The sequence below is a fragment of the Sciurus carolinensis genome, chromosome 11 (assembly GCF_902686445.1).
Source record: "Sciurus carolinensis chromosome 11, mSciCar1.2, whole genome shotgun sequence".
Lineage (NCBI taxonomy): Eukaryota > Metazoa > Chordata > Mammalia > Rodentia > Sciuridae > Sciurus > Sciurus carolinensis.
Window position 1 is genome coordinate 124,965,460 of NC_062223.1, and position 12,730 is coordinate 124,978,189.

At 48.5% G+C, this 12,730-nt stretch overlaps 1 protein-coding gene across 5 annotated transcripts in view; it reads left to right on the top strand.

The window, feature by feature from the left end:
* The window catches only part of Pknox2 (PBX/knotted 1 homeobox 2), a 268,028-nt gene that overhangs the window by 184,079 nt on the left and 71,219 nt on the right, over positions 1 to 12,730 (top strand). For all 5 annotated transcript variants that reach the window (XM_047518383.1, XM_047518386.1, XM_047518385.1 and 2 more), the window contains one exon: positions 2,069 to 2,177. In XM_047518383.1, coding sequence (XP_047374339.1) covers positions 2,091 to 2,177 — 87 coding nt within the window. In that variant the 5' untranslated portion in view covers positions 2,069 to 2,090. The remainder of the gene's footprint in view (positions 1 to 2,068; positions 2,178 to 12,730) is intronic.

Below are 12,730 nucleotides of genomic sequence, written 5' to 3' on the forward strand. Positions count from 1 at the left end.
AAAGGGCTGGGATATGACTCAGTGGTAGAGTACCTCTAGGTCCAATCCCCAGCACTGCAAAGTAAATAAATAAATTTTAAAAATAAAATAAGTCTTGATAATTCTCCTGCCCAAATGGATAGACTCTCTTCACAGCCCTCTCCTGAGATCATGTACCCAGTGTGTGTAAGCTGGGCAAGACCCTATGTGATTTTGTCACAAGGATATTCTGGCGGTTCATCTTCCGAGGTCAGGCCAGGGTAGGGAGTGGATCAAGCACTGCAGCCAACAGCACTGCCCCTACAGAAAAAGCCATCATTTTTGCACTATCCCCACCTTGCCTTCTTTTTTCCTGCTAGATTATCACCTCCCTCTACCAACCAGGCTCCCTGGAGGGAAGACCTGATCTCATTCATCCATCATGCCTCACCCCCAGTACAGTTCCCTGCACAGAGCTGATACTTGATAAACATCTACTGAATGAAACATGAATCTCTGCTGCTTTGCGTGTGCACTTAAGGTCAAAGCATACCTGGTACTTTGGAGACTCAGGTCAGGCCAGAGCAGATCTTTCTTCTTCTTCTTTAAAAAACAACACACACACACACACACACACACACACACACACACACACATATCCTGGGCCTGGGAAACCTGCCCCTTTATTTAATGGCAGCTCTAAGACACCCTCTGCTTCCTGCAGTATTCAGGTACATGCACATTTTGGAAGACCTCGAGAGGGCCAGGCTGACTTGGCATCAGACTGGAGGAGAATGGAGCCCTCAGAGAGAAAGGAAGGTTTGAAGGCAGACTCACAAAGCTTCCAGATCATCAGCACCCTCCTCTCAGGAGACAGGTTCCATATTCCCTTAAATTCTTGCAATCTCCCTCCTTGCAAATAGATAGCTCGGTATCAGCAACTAATCTGTAGGTTCTGGCTCTGACTGTTTCAGGGCATCCACTGTAGCTCATCAGCTCTCTGTTTCCTTGGGTGGCACTGCCAGGTTGTCTCCACTTACGCACATGGGCACCACGTCCTAGTTCAAGAGGAAATTTTGAGGCCTCTTGGGGGCAGCTCAATTACTGATGATAGAGTGGGGGTGGGGTGTCGTGGAACAGACCTGAAACACACAAACACACACACACACACACACACACACACAACTCATGGATTGTGTCTCTTCTATAAAAGGCAGGCCAATCATTTTGCTCTTCTGGTCCCAGGTGACTGTGACTCTATTATTGAACCAAAGCTTAAGGAATTCCTGGAACCACTACCTGCACCAAAACAAACAAACAACATTAACAACAAAAAGAAAACCCTGGAGGTGACTGTAGTTGTCCTGCCTCTTTCCCTTCCCTAAGACCTGCAAGTGGTCAAGTTTGGACTGCAGTCTGATGGGCCAGTAGTCCACATCCCATGCCACCACTAGGGGGTGTGGTGAGCACACATGGTAGGGGTGGGCCTGATGCTTAGAGACCCTGGAGGGACCTGAAGGCTTCCTGCCCCTGTGAGTGCTGGTGGTTGATTGTTTGTTTGTTTGTTTGGGTGCTGAGATGGAGGCCTGGGTCTCACACATGCATTCCACCTCTGAGCACACTCCCAGTCCTGGTGGTTACTCCAGAACACCTGGGAAGGTGTGGGGCAAGAAGCACCTTATCATGGCAGGTAGGGAGGAAGCTCAGGGTTCTCCCAGGCTAGGCTGGGAAGGAGAGTTATCTGAGTAGCCTCCAATCCCGCTGGACTGCCCGGTCGAGTCACCCTCCACCTCCCTGCCCCCGCCCCCACTCCCATTCCCATACACACCAAGACATAGCTGATGCTGAACAAAGCATCGCTGCAGGGGTACCGCTTGTTTTACATATGATTTGAATATTGTTTCTTTCAAGTCGAAATAGCACAGCAAGCCCCTCCCTGCCCAAGCCTCTCCTCTTAGCTTTCATTTGTTCCCCTGAAGGGTCTCCAGCCCTTGCTGTATCTCACCAGTCCTGGTGACCCAGCTTGGAAAAAATGTGAAGCTGATCGGTCCCCAGGGCTCCCCTGCGCTCGACGATATTAACGGTGCGGCCCCCTTTCTCCTGCCCGCAGATCCTCGATGTGAATCAATCCCATGATGCAACATGCCTCCCCAGCCCCAGCTCTGACAATGATGGCCACGCAGAATGTCCCTCCCCCACCCTACCAGGACAGCCCGCAGGTGAGTTGCCAGCGAAGAAATGGGGAGGGAGCATGGTAGCCCTGGGGACCCCCCCTGGGGTTTGGCATATTTCAGGGCTGAGGGGCCTGATCAGATGGGACTCAGCTTTATCCAGACAGCACTGGGGGCTCTTTCCTATTAGGCATAGGAAGACTTCTCTGCAGAAAGTCCAGTGAACACAGGCCCCTGACTCCACTTGATGAAACACAAGGTTCAAATCCTACCTGAGTCATTCCATCACCAGGACCATAAACCTGGAGTAGTGGTCATAGAGGGGTCCCTCGTCCCCTACCCAGCAGATATAGCCTAGTACAGCTGAACCCTTTTGTTGTGATCAGTACAAAATCCACACTCAAGATCCTAGTATGTGGTGTAAGCAAGCAGTCCACCTTAAAGTATTAGGAAACTTCGAACTTACAAGTTCCTCCCTACCAGATTCCCCTATTCACTGGTCCCTTGAGCCTTTTTGTCCAGTCCTCCACTGACAGCCTATTGGAAGAATCTGTTCTCATCAGGACTGTGGTGGACTTCTACCTAGAAAAAAACAAAAAACAAAAAAACAGGATTCTTTCTCTATTCCCTCAACTCATTTTGATCCTTAGCTCAGCCCCCCAAGTTCTTCTGAGACTGCCTCCCTGGTTGCAAGTCCTTCAGTGTCCTAGGAAGCATCTTCTCATTGTCTTCCTATTGTCCCCCCTGTTCCTTCTGAAAAACAGGTCCAGTTTTTGTGGGTTGGGCTCCTTCAGTCCTTAAGACTTATGGCTTCTCATCTCTGCTTCCCCCACATGCCTCTCACTCCCCCTGGGATCTTTGAAAACCTGAGTAATGTGGGGGAGCTTTCGCAGAAGGCTCCCTTCTCTGACCTTTACCTTCATGCTCTCCTGTTTTCTCTTTCCTGGTCTCTCAAGTCAATATTAATTCAATAATTATTTATTAGGCACCTGTCACATGAAATGCACCCTCTAGAATGTTCACTCATTCACTTAACCTGAGTGCAGAGAGGGCCTACTGTGTGTCAGACTCCCATTCTCTGTAGCAGCCATTCAGTTGCCCTTCCCTGTGTCCCTTACTCATTAGCATTTCAAACGCAGCCCTTTTCACAGACCACACTGAAGATCTGTGCAGCAAGAAAAGGGCATTAAGATGCAGACAGGGCAGGGAGACTTTTGCTCACATTGGGTCCCCGCCTTGATACCCCCATCCTAGTGTGAACATATAGATAGCTGCTCTGTACACCCTTGTCATCCCCTCATGAAATGACCAGATGATGTGGGACCATTTTGCAGAGTGACCAGTATGCAAACCCCCTTTGATGCCTCTCCTTCGGAAAGTACAAAAGCCCTCCTAATTCACCCACCGTTGAGCACATGACCTTGAGTCCCCCGCTTTACTCCAGAGAGCAGCTTCATGCTCCTGCCCTGGCTTTCCTAACTGAATTTTATTTTCAGCGAACTGTCTGCCACGAATGACTGCAGAGCTGGACTTGGCATTTACAGCAGCTCCTCCAGTCAAAAGTTTTCAGGCATCCAGTATTTTCAGGGCCCTTCCCTGTATAGTCCCTGATCCCAGAGATGAAGTTCAGAAGAAGCCCTCAACTGTAAGGAAAAGTGACAGAAGAGCATTCTGGAGCATAATGGGGGACAGAAACCCAGCCTCCCTCCATAGATGCAGACCCATCCTCACATCTCTCAGCGAGTGGGCTAGTGTTGGGGACCCATGGTGTATTAAAAGACAGGAAAATTGGCTCCTTTTCCTTGGTTACTGGAGACTGCTTTTTAAATTCCACTATGGGATTGGGAAACAGAGATGAGGACACTTCTTGTCTTTAGCAGGTGGTGGGTGCAGATGCAAACCCCCCACCCACCACCACCATCAGATCCAAGACTCTAGGTTGAACTAGGGCAGGCCCTAGAGGTCAAAGAGCACTGAATTGTCACAGGCAGGAAGCTACTGCTTCCTGCCTCCTGACCTTCCCTGTTCTGCCTGCCTGGGCAGCTGGGAGAAGTTTTGGCTTGGCAGGGATTAGCAGAATAACTGGAGCAAGGGTTCAGGTGTAGTCCAAGAATGATCCAGGAGCCTAATCTAATTCTCAGCATACAGTTGGATGAATAAATCCCAGTTGCTGAGGGAGGAGTGGAGGTGGGGCTGCGGCCTAAGGAGCTCATATCCCCAGAAGTCATCACTGAGCTGCTCTGGCCTTGGGGGCACCTCAGAGCAGAAGCCAGCTGTAGGGACTGCCCCAGACGCTTCTCTGTGAGGATCTACCAGGACTTCACTACCGAGAATACTCACATTTACAGCAGAGGGATAATCTACCCTTGGGAAGTCACACATCTGCTTGTAACCCCAGAGTTCCAGGAATGAAGTATCTGCCAGGAAGACTCACTGACCATGGGGAAGTGACCCAGCTAAGATCTTGGGGTCTCTATGGTCTTGGCTAAGCCACTAGGCTGTGGTTAAATGACCATTGGCCTTCCCTGAGCTGGCCAATGGTCAAGATGGGAGTGCTAAGGAAGAGGAGTTTGGTCAGGGATGGAGTGGGTGGGAGGGAGGGAGGGAGTTCCCCAGAACAAAGGCTTCTGACTCATGGGGAAGAGCTGTTTTCTTCAGAGTCCTGTCCTTTGAGGCCCATTGGCTCTGGGGGGTCCTTCTCAACATTCTCCAAGACTAGGGGAAGCTCCCTGTTTGGTGCAGGGGGATTTGTGCTGGTCCTGCCACCTTCTTCCCTCTCAGTTTTCAGAGCTGACCCCAGCTCCTCAGGGACCGCTCTGCTCCGTTTCCCTCATAATATCATTATCCTGGAGATTCAGCAGCTCTCTGACACAATATCTTTAAGAAAGAGAGGCCTAATAGGAACATGAGTGGGGCAAACAGGGGAACCACGCCCTAAAGGGAGCCCTCAGGAAAAGAGACCCACTCCCTCCTCACTCCTTCAGGCCTACTCTCAGGACTCTTGGCCCTGTACTTGTTTCCCCAAGGCCTGGACAGCTGAGTGCTCTCTCTATCACACCCTCAGAAACCCAGTTCCCTCCACAGGCAAGAAATGGACAGTCTCTGATATGAAGTCCCCAAAATGAAAAAGGAAGCGAGAAGCAGAGCCCTTCCTCTGAGACCCGTGCAATCGTTTTAATAATGTTCCCGTTGTGCTAAGGGCTAGCAATACCGAGCATAATCTATTCAAATGCACAGGAGAATGTCACTTTGGAAAATTAGGAATCTGCATTAAAAAATTCCCAAGCCCCGGACCTTCTTTATAATAAATTAGAAAAAAATTTTTTTCGAGGCAAGTTCTTAACTTGGCAATTTCATTTTCGAAGTTTGGGGAATAAAGTTATTAAAAATGAGGGAGAGTTTTTTTCCTTCCCATTTTAGTAGAGAGGCATTAATGGTTATGGCCCCATGTTGTTTGGGCATAAGCCAAGTGGCATGATGGCTAAGTGGCTTCTCTCCCCTCAGTTCTGCTTCGTCCATCCAGGGAAACCCTGTGATTGCTTGTGAGGACATCACGCGGTAGTTAGTGTGCACTGAGAGTATACATTTAGAAGGTGCAAAAGCAACAACCCAGTGGAACCCTTTTTGTGGACTACTTCGTTCTTCCTGTTAAAGTCTGTTAGGGTAGCAGTGCCCTCTACTGTCTAACCACAATACCTCAATTCTGACTTGCTATAGCTGGGTCATTGAGCCAGGTCCTCACTGCGTGCCTTGAAGAGGTAGGGGTGAATCACCAGGGATTGTGGAATTCTGCAAAGATTGTTTAATGAAAACATTGTCACCAGAGTGACCTGGATATGAGCGAGGTGTATAGTTCCTTAGTTCAAGGCACTATTAATTCCCCTTCCTTTCTGTTCTCCAACTCTGCTACGTGGGCCTGGCCATCACTGTCACCTGAGCTGTCATAGCCCCCTTTTCTCTCCACCTCAGCACCCTTTGCTGTTGCTGATGAGACTCTCAGAGTTGCTCCCTTCTATGGTGTGACACATGCCTATAATCCTGGGGTCTCTGGAGGCTGAGGCAGGAGGACTGCAAGTTTGAAACCAGCCTCGACAACTGAGCGAGACCCTGTCTCAAAATAAAAAATAAAACTAAAAAGGATTGGGGATGTAGCTTCGTAGTAAAGCACCATTGGGTTCAATCCGAAGTACAAAAAAAAAAAAAAAAGTTGCTCCCCTCTCTCTTGTACATTCTTAGAATCTCAGCCAGCATCACTCCAGCCTCCCTCCAAGAATTTTCTTGGTAACAACTACCCTCTCCCTCCTTCTAGGCATATAGCCATCCTTCATGTACTCTCTCTCCACCTTGGAAATGTCATTCAGGTCCTTCCGTTCCCTTTAACATTGCAGATGTAGTGTCATCTACTAAGCAAAATTCTCCCCTCCGTAGCTCTACCAGCAAACCAGAAAACCATTGGGATCTACTAACAAAGATAGCTTCTCCACCCTCCCTTTTCCCACGCAGAATAGACTCTGGCTATCAGCACGCCCCACCCTGCTCTTCCTCATACATAGACATGTATCTACCATTTCATGAAAATCTTTGCCCCTGGTTTATAGGCAAGATACCTTTGTTCTGCCCTATTGGTGTAGGTATTCAGTGTTTCATATTCTCTTGTCTCCGTATCCCCAGCAAGACAGGCTGCATAAGCACTTAACTAGAAAACAAATTCTAGTGGATCCTCATCTGACCCACTAGGTACAGTACCTATGGATGTGGGCACTCAGTGGAGAGTGCAGATTAGGAACAAACTGATAGGTAAGTAGCTAGTGCTTATGCAATATGACTTGACATGACTGATATTAAAAGGGCTTTAGCAGATTGCTAAGAATTAACCTCATTATTGGCCAGAGAGAGCAAGACAGAGTCGGAACTCAAAGTTCTGGAAACTCACTTCAAAAAGAAGTCAAGCATTTGCTTGAGATCCTTTGGCAGAAACTGATTGTCCCATCCCTCTCCATCCTCTGGCAACCCTTAGGGGAAGGAAAATGGTGTTCAGGACCCCAGGGGACTGCCCTTGCCTGTCTGAGGTCAAAAGGATGCTGTCACACCTATTCTGCAAGGGGAAGGCTAAGGCTGGAGCCAGCCACGTGTGTGGGGGTGGGGGTAGACCAGTCTTGCCTCTGAGTACCTTCTTTCCCTTCCTGTCCTAGCACCGCTCCCACCCCAGGCAGGGCCAGGGTGCAGCCATCCTGGGGAAGCTGACTGGGCTTTGATCAGTCATTAGGATCCCCGTGCTCATTTCATTAACTGGAGGCAAAAGGGGGTGGCTGGGGCCTCTGACTGTGAATGGCCTGCATCCAGCCCATGCAGCTGTGATGGGCAGAAGCTGGTTCAGATGTTTTCACACTCGTTTACATTCCTCTCATCTCTTTAAGGCCTGGAGCCCCCTGCCTTGCAGGGCCCTCTGCTCAGCTGCCTGTGAAACACATTCTCGCTTTGCAGCAATAGAGTTAATTCAACTGCTTTGAAAGTTCCCCTAAGCCTTTTCTGTGACTGTGATTGACGGTTCCCTCTGCCCCTGGGGGCAACACCCCAAGGACCATAAGGGGGATCCACCTTCCCTTGCTTCGACTCATCAAAACAGAGTCTCCTTTTTCTTTTCTGCTGGGCCTTTCTTTCCTTTGTGTGCTGTGACCTCTCTCCCTGCCTGTTTGGGCCACCCATGTCTTTAAACTGGACAGATCCCTGGACTCTGACTCACTTCAGACCTGGATTCTTCATTGTGTAAATGGCAAAAACAACCTCCAGGTCCAACTGTGAGGCCTTTCTGCCCCCACTTAGGAGATGGTGGGCTGGCCCCGTGATTTTGACGCTTATGAAGAAGCACATTATGGCCTGGTCTAGGTTTTTCCTTTGATGAACTTACTACCTTAATTCTGATAGTTAACCAAAATCACAGAGATCTTATTGTCTATAGTCTCGTCTCCAAGCAGATCAAGTGCACTAAACAGCTACAAAAATAGTTAATGGCCCAAGGATACAAAGCCTAAAATAAATCAGGGAACAGGTGATCCAAGTCAGCAGCTGGACTAAGGAGCACTTTTCAGGCCTTGCCTCCCCTGCCCGTGCCATCTTTAAGGAGCTCCGGTGTCCCTGTGGCCCAGCAGGAGGGGGATGGGTGAATAAGGGCCCAGGATTGCCTGCTGCCCTTGGGGTTGGTGGTCTGGAGAGAAATTGCAGGGTGACTCAACAGAATAGAAATTCAGGAATCCTAGGCCTGGGCCCTGCCCCACTGCTGACAAATTATTATAATTTAGGCAAGTAATTTCAGCACTATTTCTTCCATTAACTCACCCATTCAATAAACATTGAGTATTTCCTGTGTGTCTTGAAGACCAGGGGTACAAAATCAGAGTTCCTGCCCTAACAGAGTTTATAGTCTACTTGGGGCCTTGGTTTCTGCACTGGTAAATGGGCTGCAGGGCACTTTTCAGGCCTGCCCTCCTTGCCTCTCACAGAATGGTGGAGAATGTGGGTATGAAAAGTGGAGTGGTATTTCTTAGCTTTTGATTGTCCATGCCCTGATTTGGTTTCTCACTCTATCTTCTGCACATCTCCAGCAGCCTAGATTGGATTGAACTTTAATTACTTTTTATTAGGAATACAATGGGCATATCAAATGTGTTTTTCCAGCTAAGAAACACTCCTCCACATACACACACAGACAGAACACATACAGAGTGTGCATACACTGAGGTTCTTAGGCCTTAAAGGGCTTATTGGAAATCACTGGTTTGGGACAAAGATAAGAGTGAATGCGCTGGGGATATAGCTCAGTTGGTAGAGTGCTTGCCTTGCATGCACAGTGTCCTGGGTTTAATCCCCAGCACCACAAAAAAAAAAAAAAAAAAACGTGAGGGATCCTCCAGAGATGGATGGGGAGGGTAAGGAGCAGTCAGTTCCTGGGAAAATGCACAGAACTGGCAAGTGGAAGACTAGTTTCAAGCTCACAGCCTTTTTTGATCAGCCTCATGTCCATGATACCCCAGGACATGCAGTTAGGGCCAGGGATCATTGGACAAACCTCCTTTTGTAAACTACGGCCTAGAAACCCTTTTACAACTAATCAATTAATTGGCACCATCATTGTGCACAGTTAAGGAACTCTTCTGTGATCTAGTCTATCCACTGGTCATAGTCCTGGTGGAGGGGACATAGGCCTACTATCCCAGAAGCCCTTTACAGCTGCCTCAGGCTACCCTGGCTCTGCTGTTAGACCTTCCTTTCCTGGAATGTTTAGGTGGGGAATAATTTTGAGGATCCCTCTTTGACCTCTCTTTTCTTTGGGTCCTTTAACTCATCACTCATTCATTCCTTCACTTGGTCTGTCATTCAGTCATTTAACAAATACACTGGAGCCAAGCACAGGAGCCCAGAAACCCGCCCGCCCATGGAAACAGAATATCATAGGTATTGGGGTTAGACACAGATACAGATGAGGCAGGGGCGGAGGCTACTGGATCTGGGGAGTGTGGAGAACAGGGAAAGGCTTCTTGGGAGAGTTGGGCCTCCATTTGGTCAAGAGTGAAGATGAGGACACTTCCAGAAGAGGCAGCTGTGGGAGCAAAGGTGTGAAAATGTGAGCCATTGGGTGTGTTCCAGGGTGTAGAGTAAGGAAAAGGGTGCTGTACCCCCTTCCCGTGGTTCTGTGAGCTTGCCCAGGTCTGGAGTACCCTGGGGGCTGTTACTCACCCCCCAACAGTGGCCATGCTCACTGCTACCTTCCACCTGTTTGGGCCACAGCTGATATTTACCAAGTGGCTTGGAGCCCTGACCTCCTCCCAGGTCCTTGGACTGTATCCTGGTTAACCGGAAACTGATCCCATACTGGTTTGCCCCAGCACTAGAGGGAGTGCAGCTGCTGGATGGAGCCTTAGCGGCCCCTAGTGGAGGCCTGAACATTTGCTGATGGGTGTCTGGGTCCAGTCACCTTGTACTCTGTACCTGTCAGGTGAAGGGAAGAGAGATGTATTCTTAGGAGGAGTGTTTGTGCTGAGAAGGCACAGGCTTGGGTTGTGCAGGGTTTACGGGAAGGCACCTGAGGGACATATGTGGCTATACACAAAGAGCAAGATTGTATGTGAACAGGAGAACGTAGAAGGTGTGTACAGGGGAACATAAGAGGTGTGTACGGGAGCATGTAGGAAGTGTGTATAAGGGAATATAGGAACTGTGGACACTTGGGCCTCTGGAACAGGTTATATATGGGGTGTGGTTTGGATTCAGAGGAGAAGGCTGGCAAAGGAAGCATTAAAAGTGCTTAGAGGGCTGGTGCTGTAGTTCAAGGGCATAGCACTCCCTGGCGTGCATGAGGCCCTGGGTTCCATTCCCAGCACCATAAATAAATAAATAAGTGCTTAGAAACCAATATTTGCTGAGCATCCACTGTTTGCAGTGTACCTTCCCATATAGTCCTATGGGGCCTGGGAGGAGTTATTAGCTCCATTGTCCCCTGATGGGGAAACTGAGGTTCAAAGGAATGGAATCACTTGCCCAAGGTGACAGCTGGTGATTGGTAATGTTTGTTTTCACCACACCACCCTCCCTTTCCTTCATTTAAACCCGTACTTCCTCACTACGCTGGAAGCTTAGGTAGAACAGGTTCCTTTGGCAGATGGCAGATTCTTTTTCACACCACCAAACCCCTAGAGCAGCCCATGTAGAATACCAGCAGTCAACTCTCAGGGTGAAATTGCAGGTGGTGTGGATTATATTAATTCTAATTACCATTTGCTGAGTAGCTATTGTCAGTTAATTTGTCACACATTTTCTCATTTAATTCTAACAACCCCTACCTTTGATATAATTATTCCCATTTTACAGATGAGAAGACTGGATCAAAAAGATTGAGTAGCTTGCCCAAGTCCCACAAGCAAAGAGAGAGGGAGCCAGGTCCAAAGTAGATGTTCATCCCAGCACATCCTGCCCTGTGCCATTCTTTCCAAGTCTGGGCTAGAGGCTTATTACACTGATCATCGGGTGGTCAGGGCTCATACACTCCTCTGCTGTGACCTGAGGCATTCAGGGTCACATTGAAATGTGAAGTCAAAAAGGTGGCATCCAATGGGAAGGCCCACTCCATGCCAGTCATTCCCACATTCCACAGATATTTTGGATACTCCCTGTATCAGACACTGGGGCTTTAACAGTAAAACAGTCAAGACCAGGTCCCTGCCCTCCAGAGTCCCCCAGTCTAGCAGAAGAGAGAGGGAATTAAGCAGACAGGTGGGAACATAGAGCAGAGGGCCTGTCTGTGACCTGCCATCCTTGCAACAGGGGCGGGATGCAGGAAGTGATGCTCCAGGGTGAGCCCAAAAGGTAAAGTTATGTATCCAAGTTGCCCAGCAGTGAGTGGCCAGGTGGAATTCAAAACTACTTTTAAAATCTGATGCCAGCACCTCTTCTCTCCCTTGTGCAAGCTGTCTTCCTAGGTGTTAGAAAGACTTTGGTTTTGTTCCCCATTCTGAGCTACCTGCTCCTACTTCCCATGAGCAACAGAGAGGAAAGCTGAGTGGATGCTGGCAGGAAGCAGTAGCTAAGGCCAATTTGAGGCCCAGACTCTGGAAGGCTTGAAGGCCCTGGGGTGAGCTTTGTTTTCAGGTTCTAGGTCTCTGGGTTCCTCTGCAACCTCCAAGGGAAGCCAACAGAGTGGTTAACTAAACTTTGATTAATAAACCCTCCAGGCTTTCCTTCCTACTTAGGTTCCTTATAGAAGAATGTTTCTGGCACTATCTTTGGGGGAAATTGACTTAAACTGTGTGAGAGGTTTTTTGGGGTCAGGGGGAAGCTAGACCTGGTAATGAGGACAGGGAGAACTAAATCGAGGCTCAAGAGCATGCCTGAGAGGTGAGGTTTCATTCTGATTCTATTCCTTTCTCCTTCAGCCCCCTCTTACACGGAGATCTTTCCATTCTACTCTTCAAAGAAAAGTAATTAAATGCACCCATTTGCATAGCGAGATGTGTCAAGGAGTCCTCTGTTCCTGCTCCAACTTTGCAGGAGCTGGCCACGCTATCTAGCAGTTTCTTAGACTCTGCAGACTTCAGTTTTCTCATCTGTGAAATGGGATATTGATAACATACTGCACAGGATTAATGTCAAACTGGAAAGCTGCTGGTTGCCATGGTGCTTGCATGTAATCCCAGCAACTTGGGGAGCTGAGGAAGGAGGATTGGAAATTCAAGGTCAGCCTGGGTAATTTAGCAAGATCCTGTCACAAAATAAAAAATAAAAAGGACTGGGGATGTAACTTAGTGGTAGAGCACCCCTGGTTCAATTCCCAGTACAAAAACAGGAAAAAAAAAAAAAAAGATGAAGAAGAAGAAGAAGGAGAAGGAGAAGGAGAAGGGGAAGGGGAAAAAGAAAGAGAAGGGGAAAAGGAAAGGGAAGAAAAGGGAAGAAAGCCTATCTGATGTTGTGTTAGCTAGCTACAACCTAATGGACCACTGTCCTGCAACTGGAGAAGGATGATGCTTAACAGAAAGAACAGGTGTGGGTCATGTGAGAGACAGGGAGGTCGACTGAGGGAGGCAGGTAGGAGGTGCTTCCCTGCCCCTTTC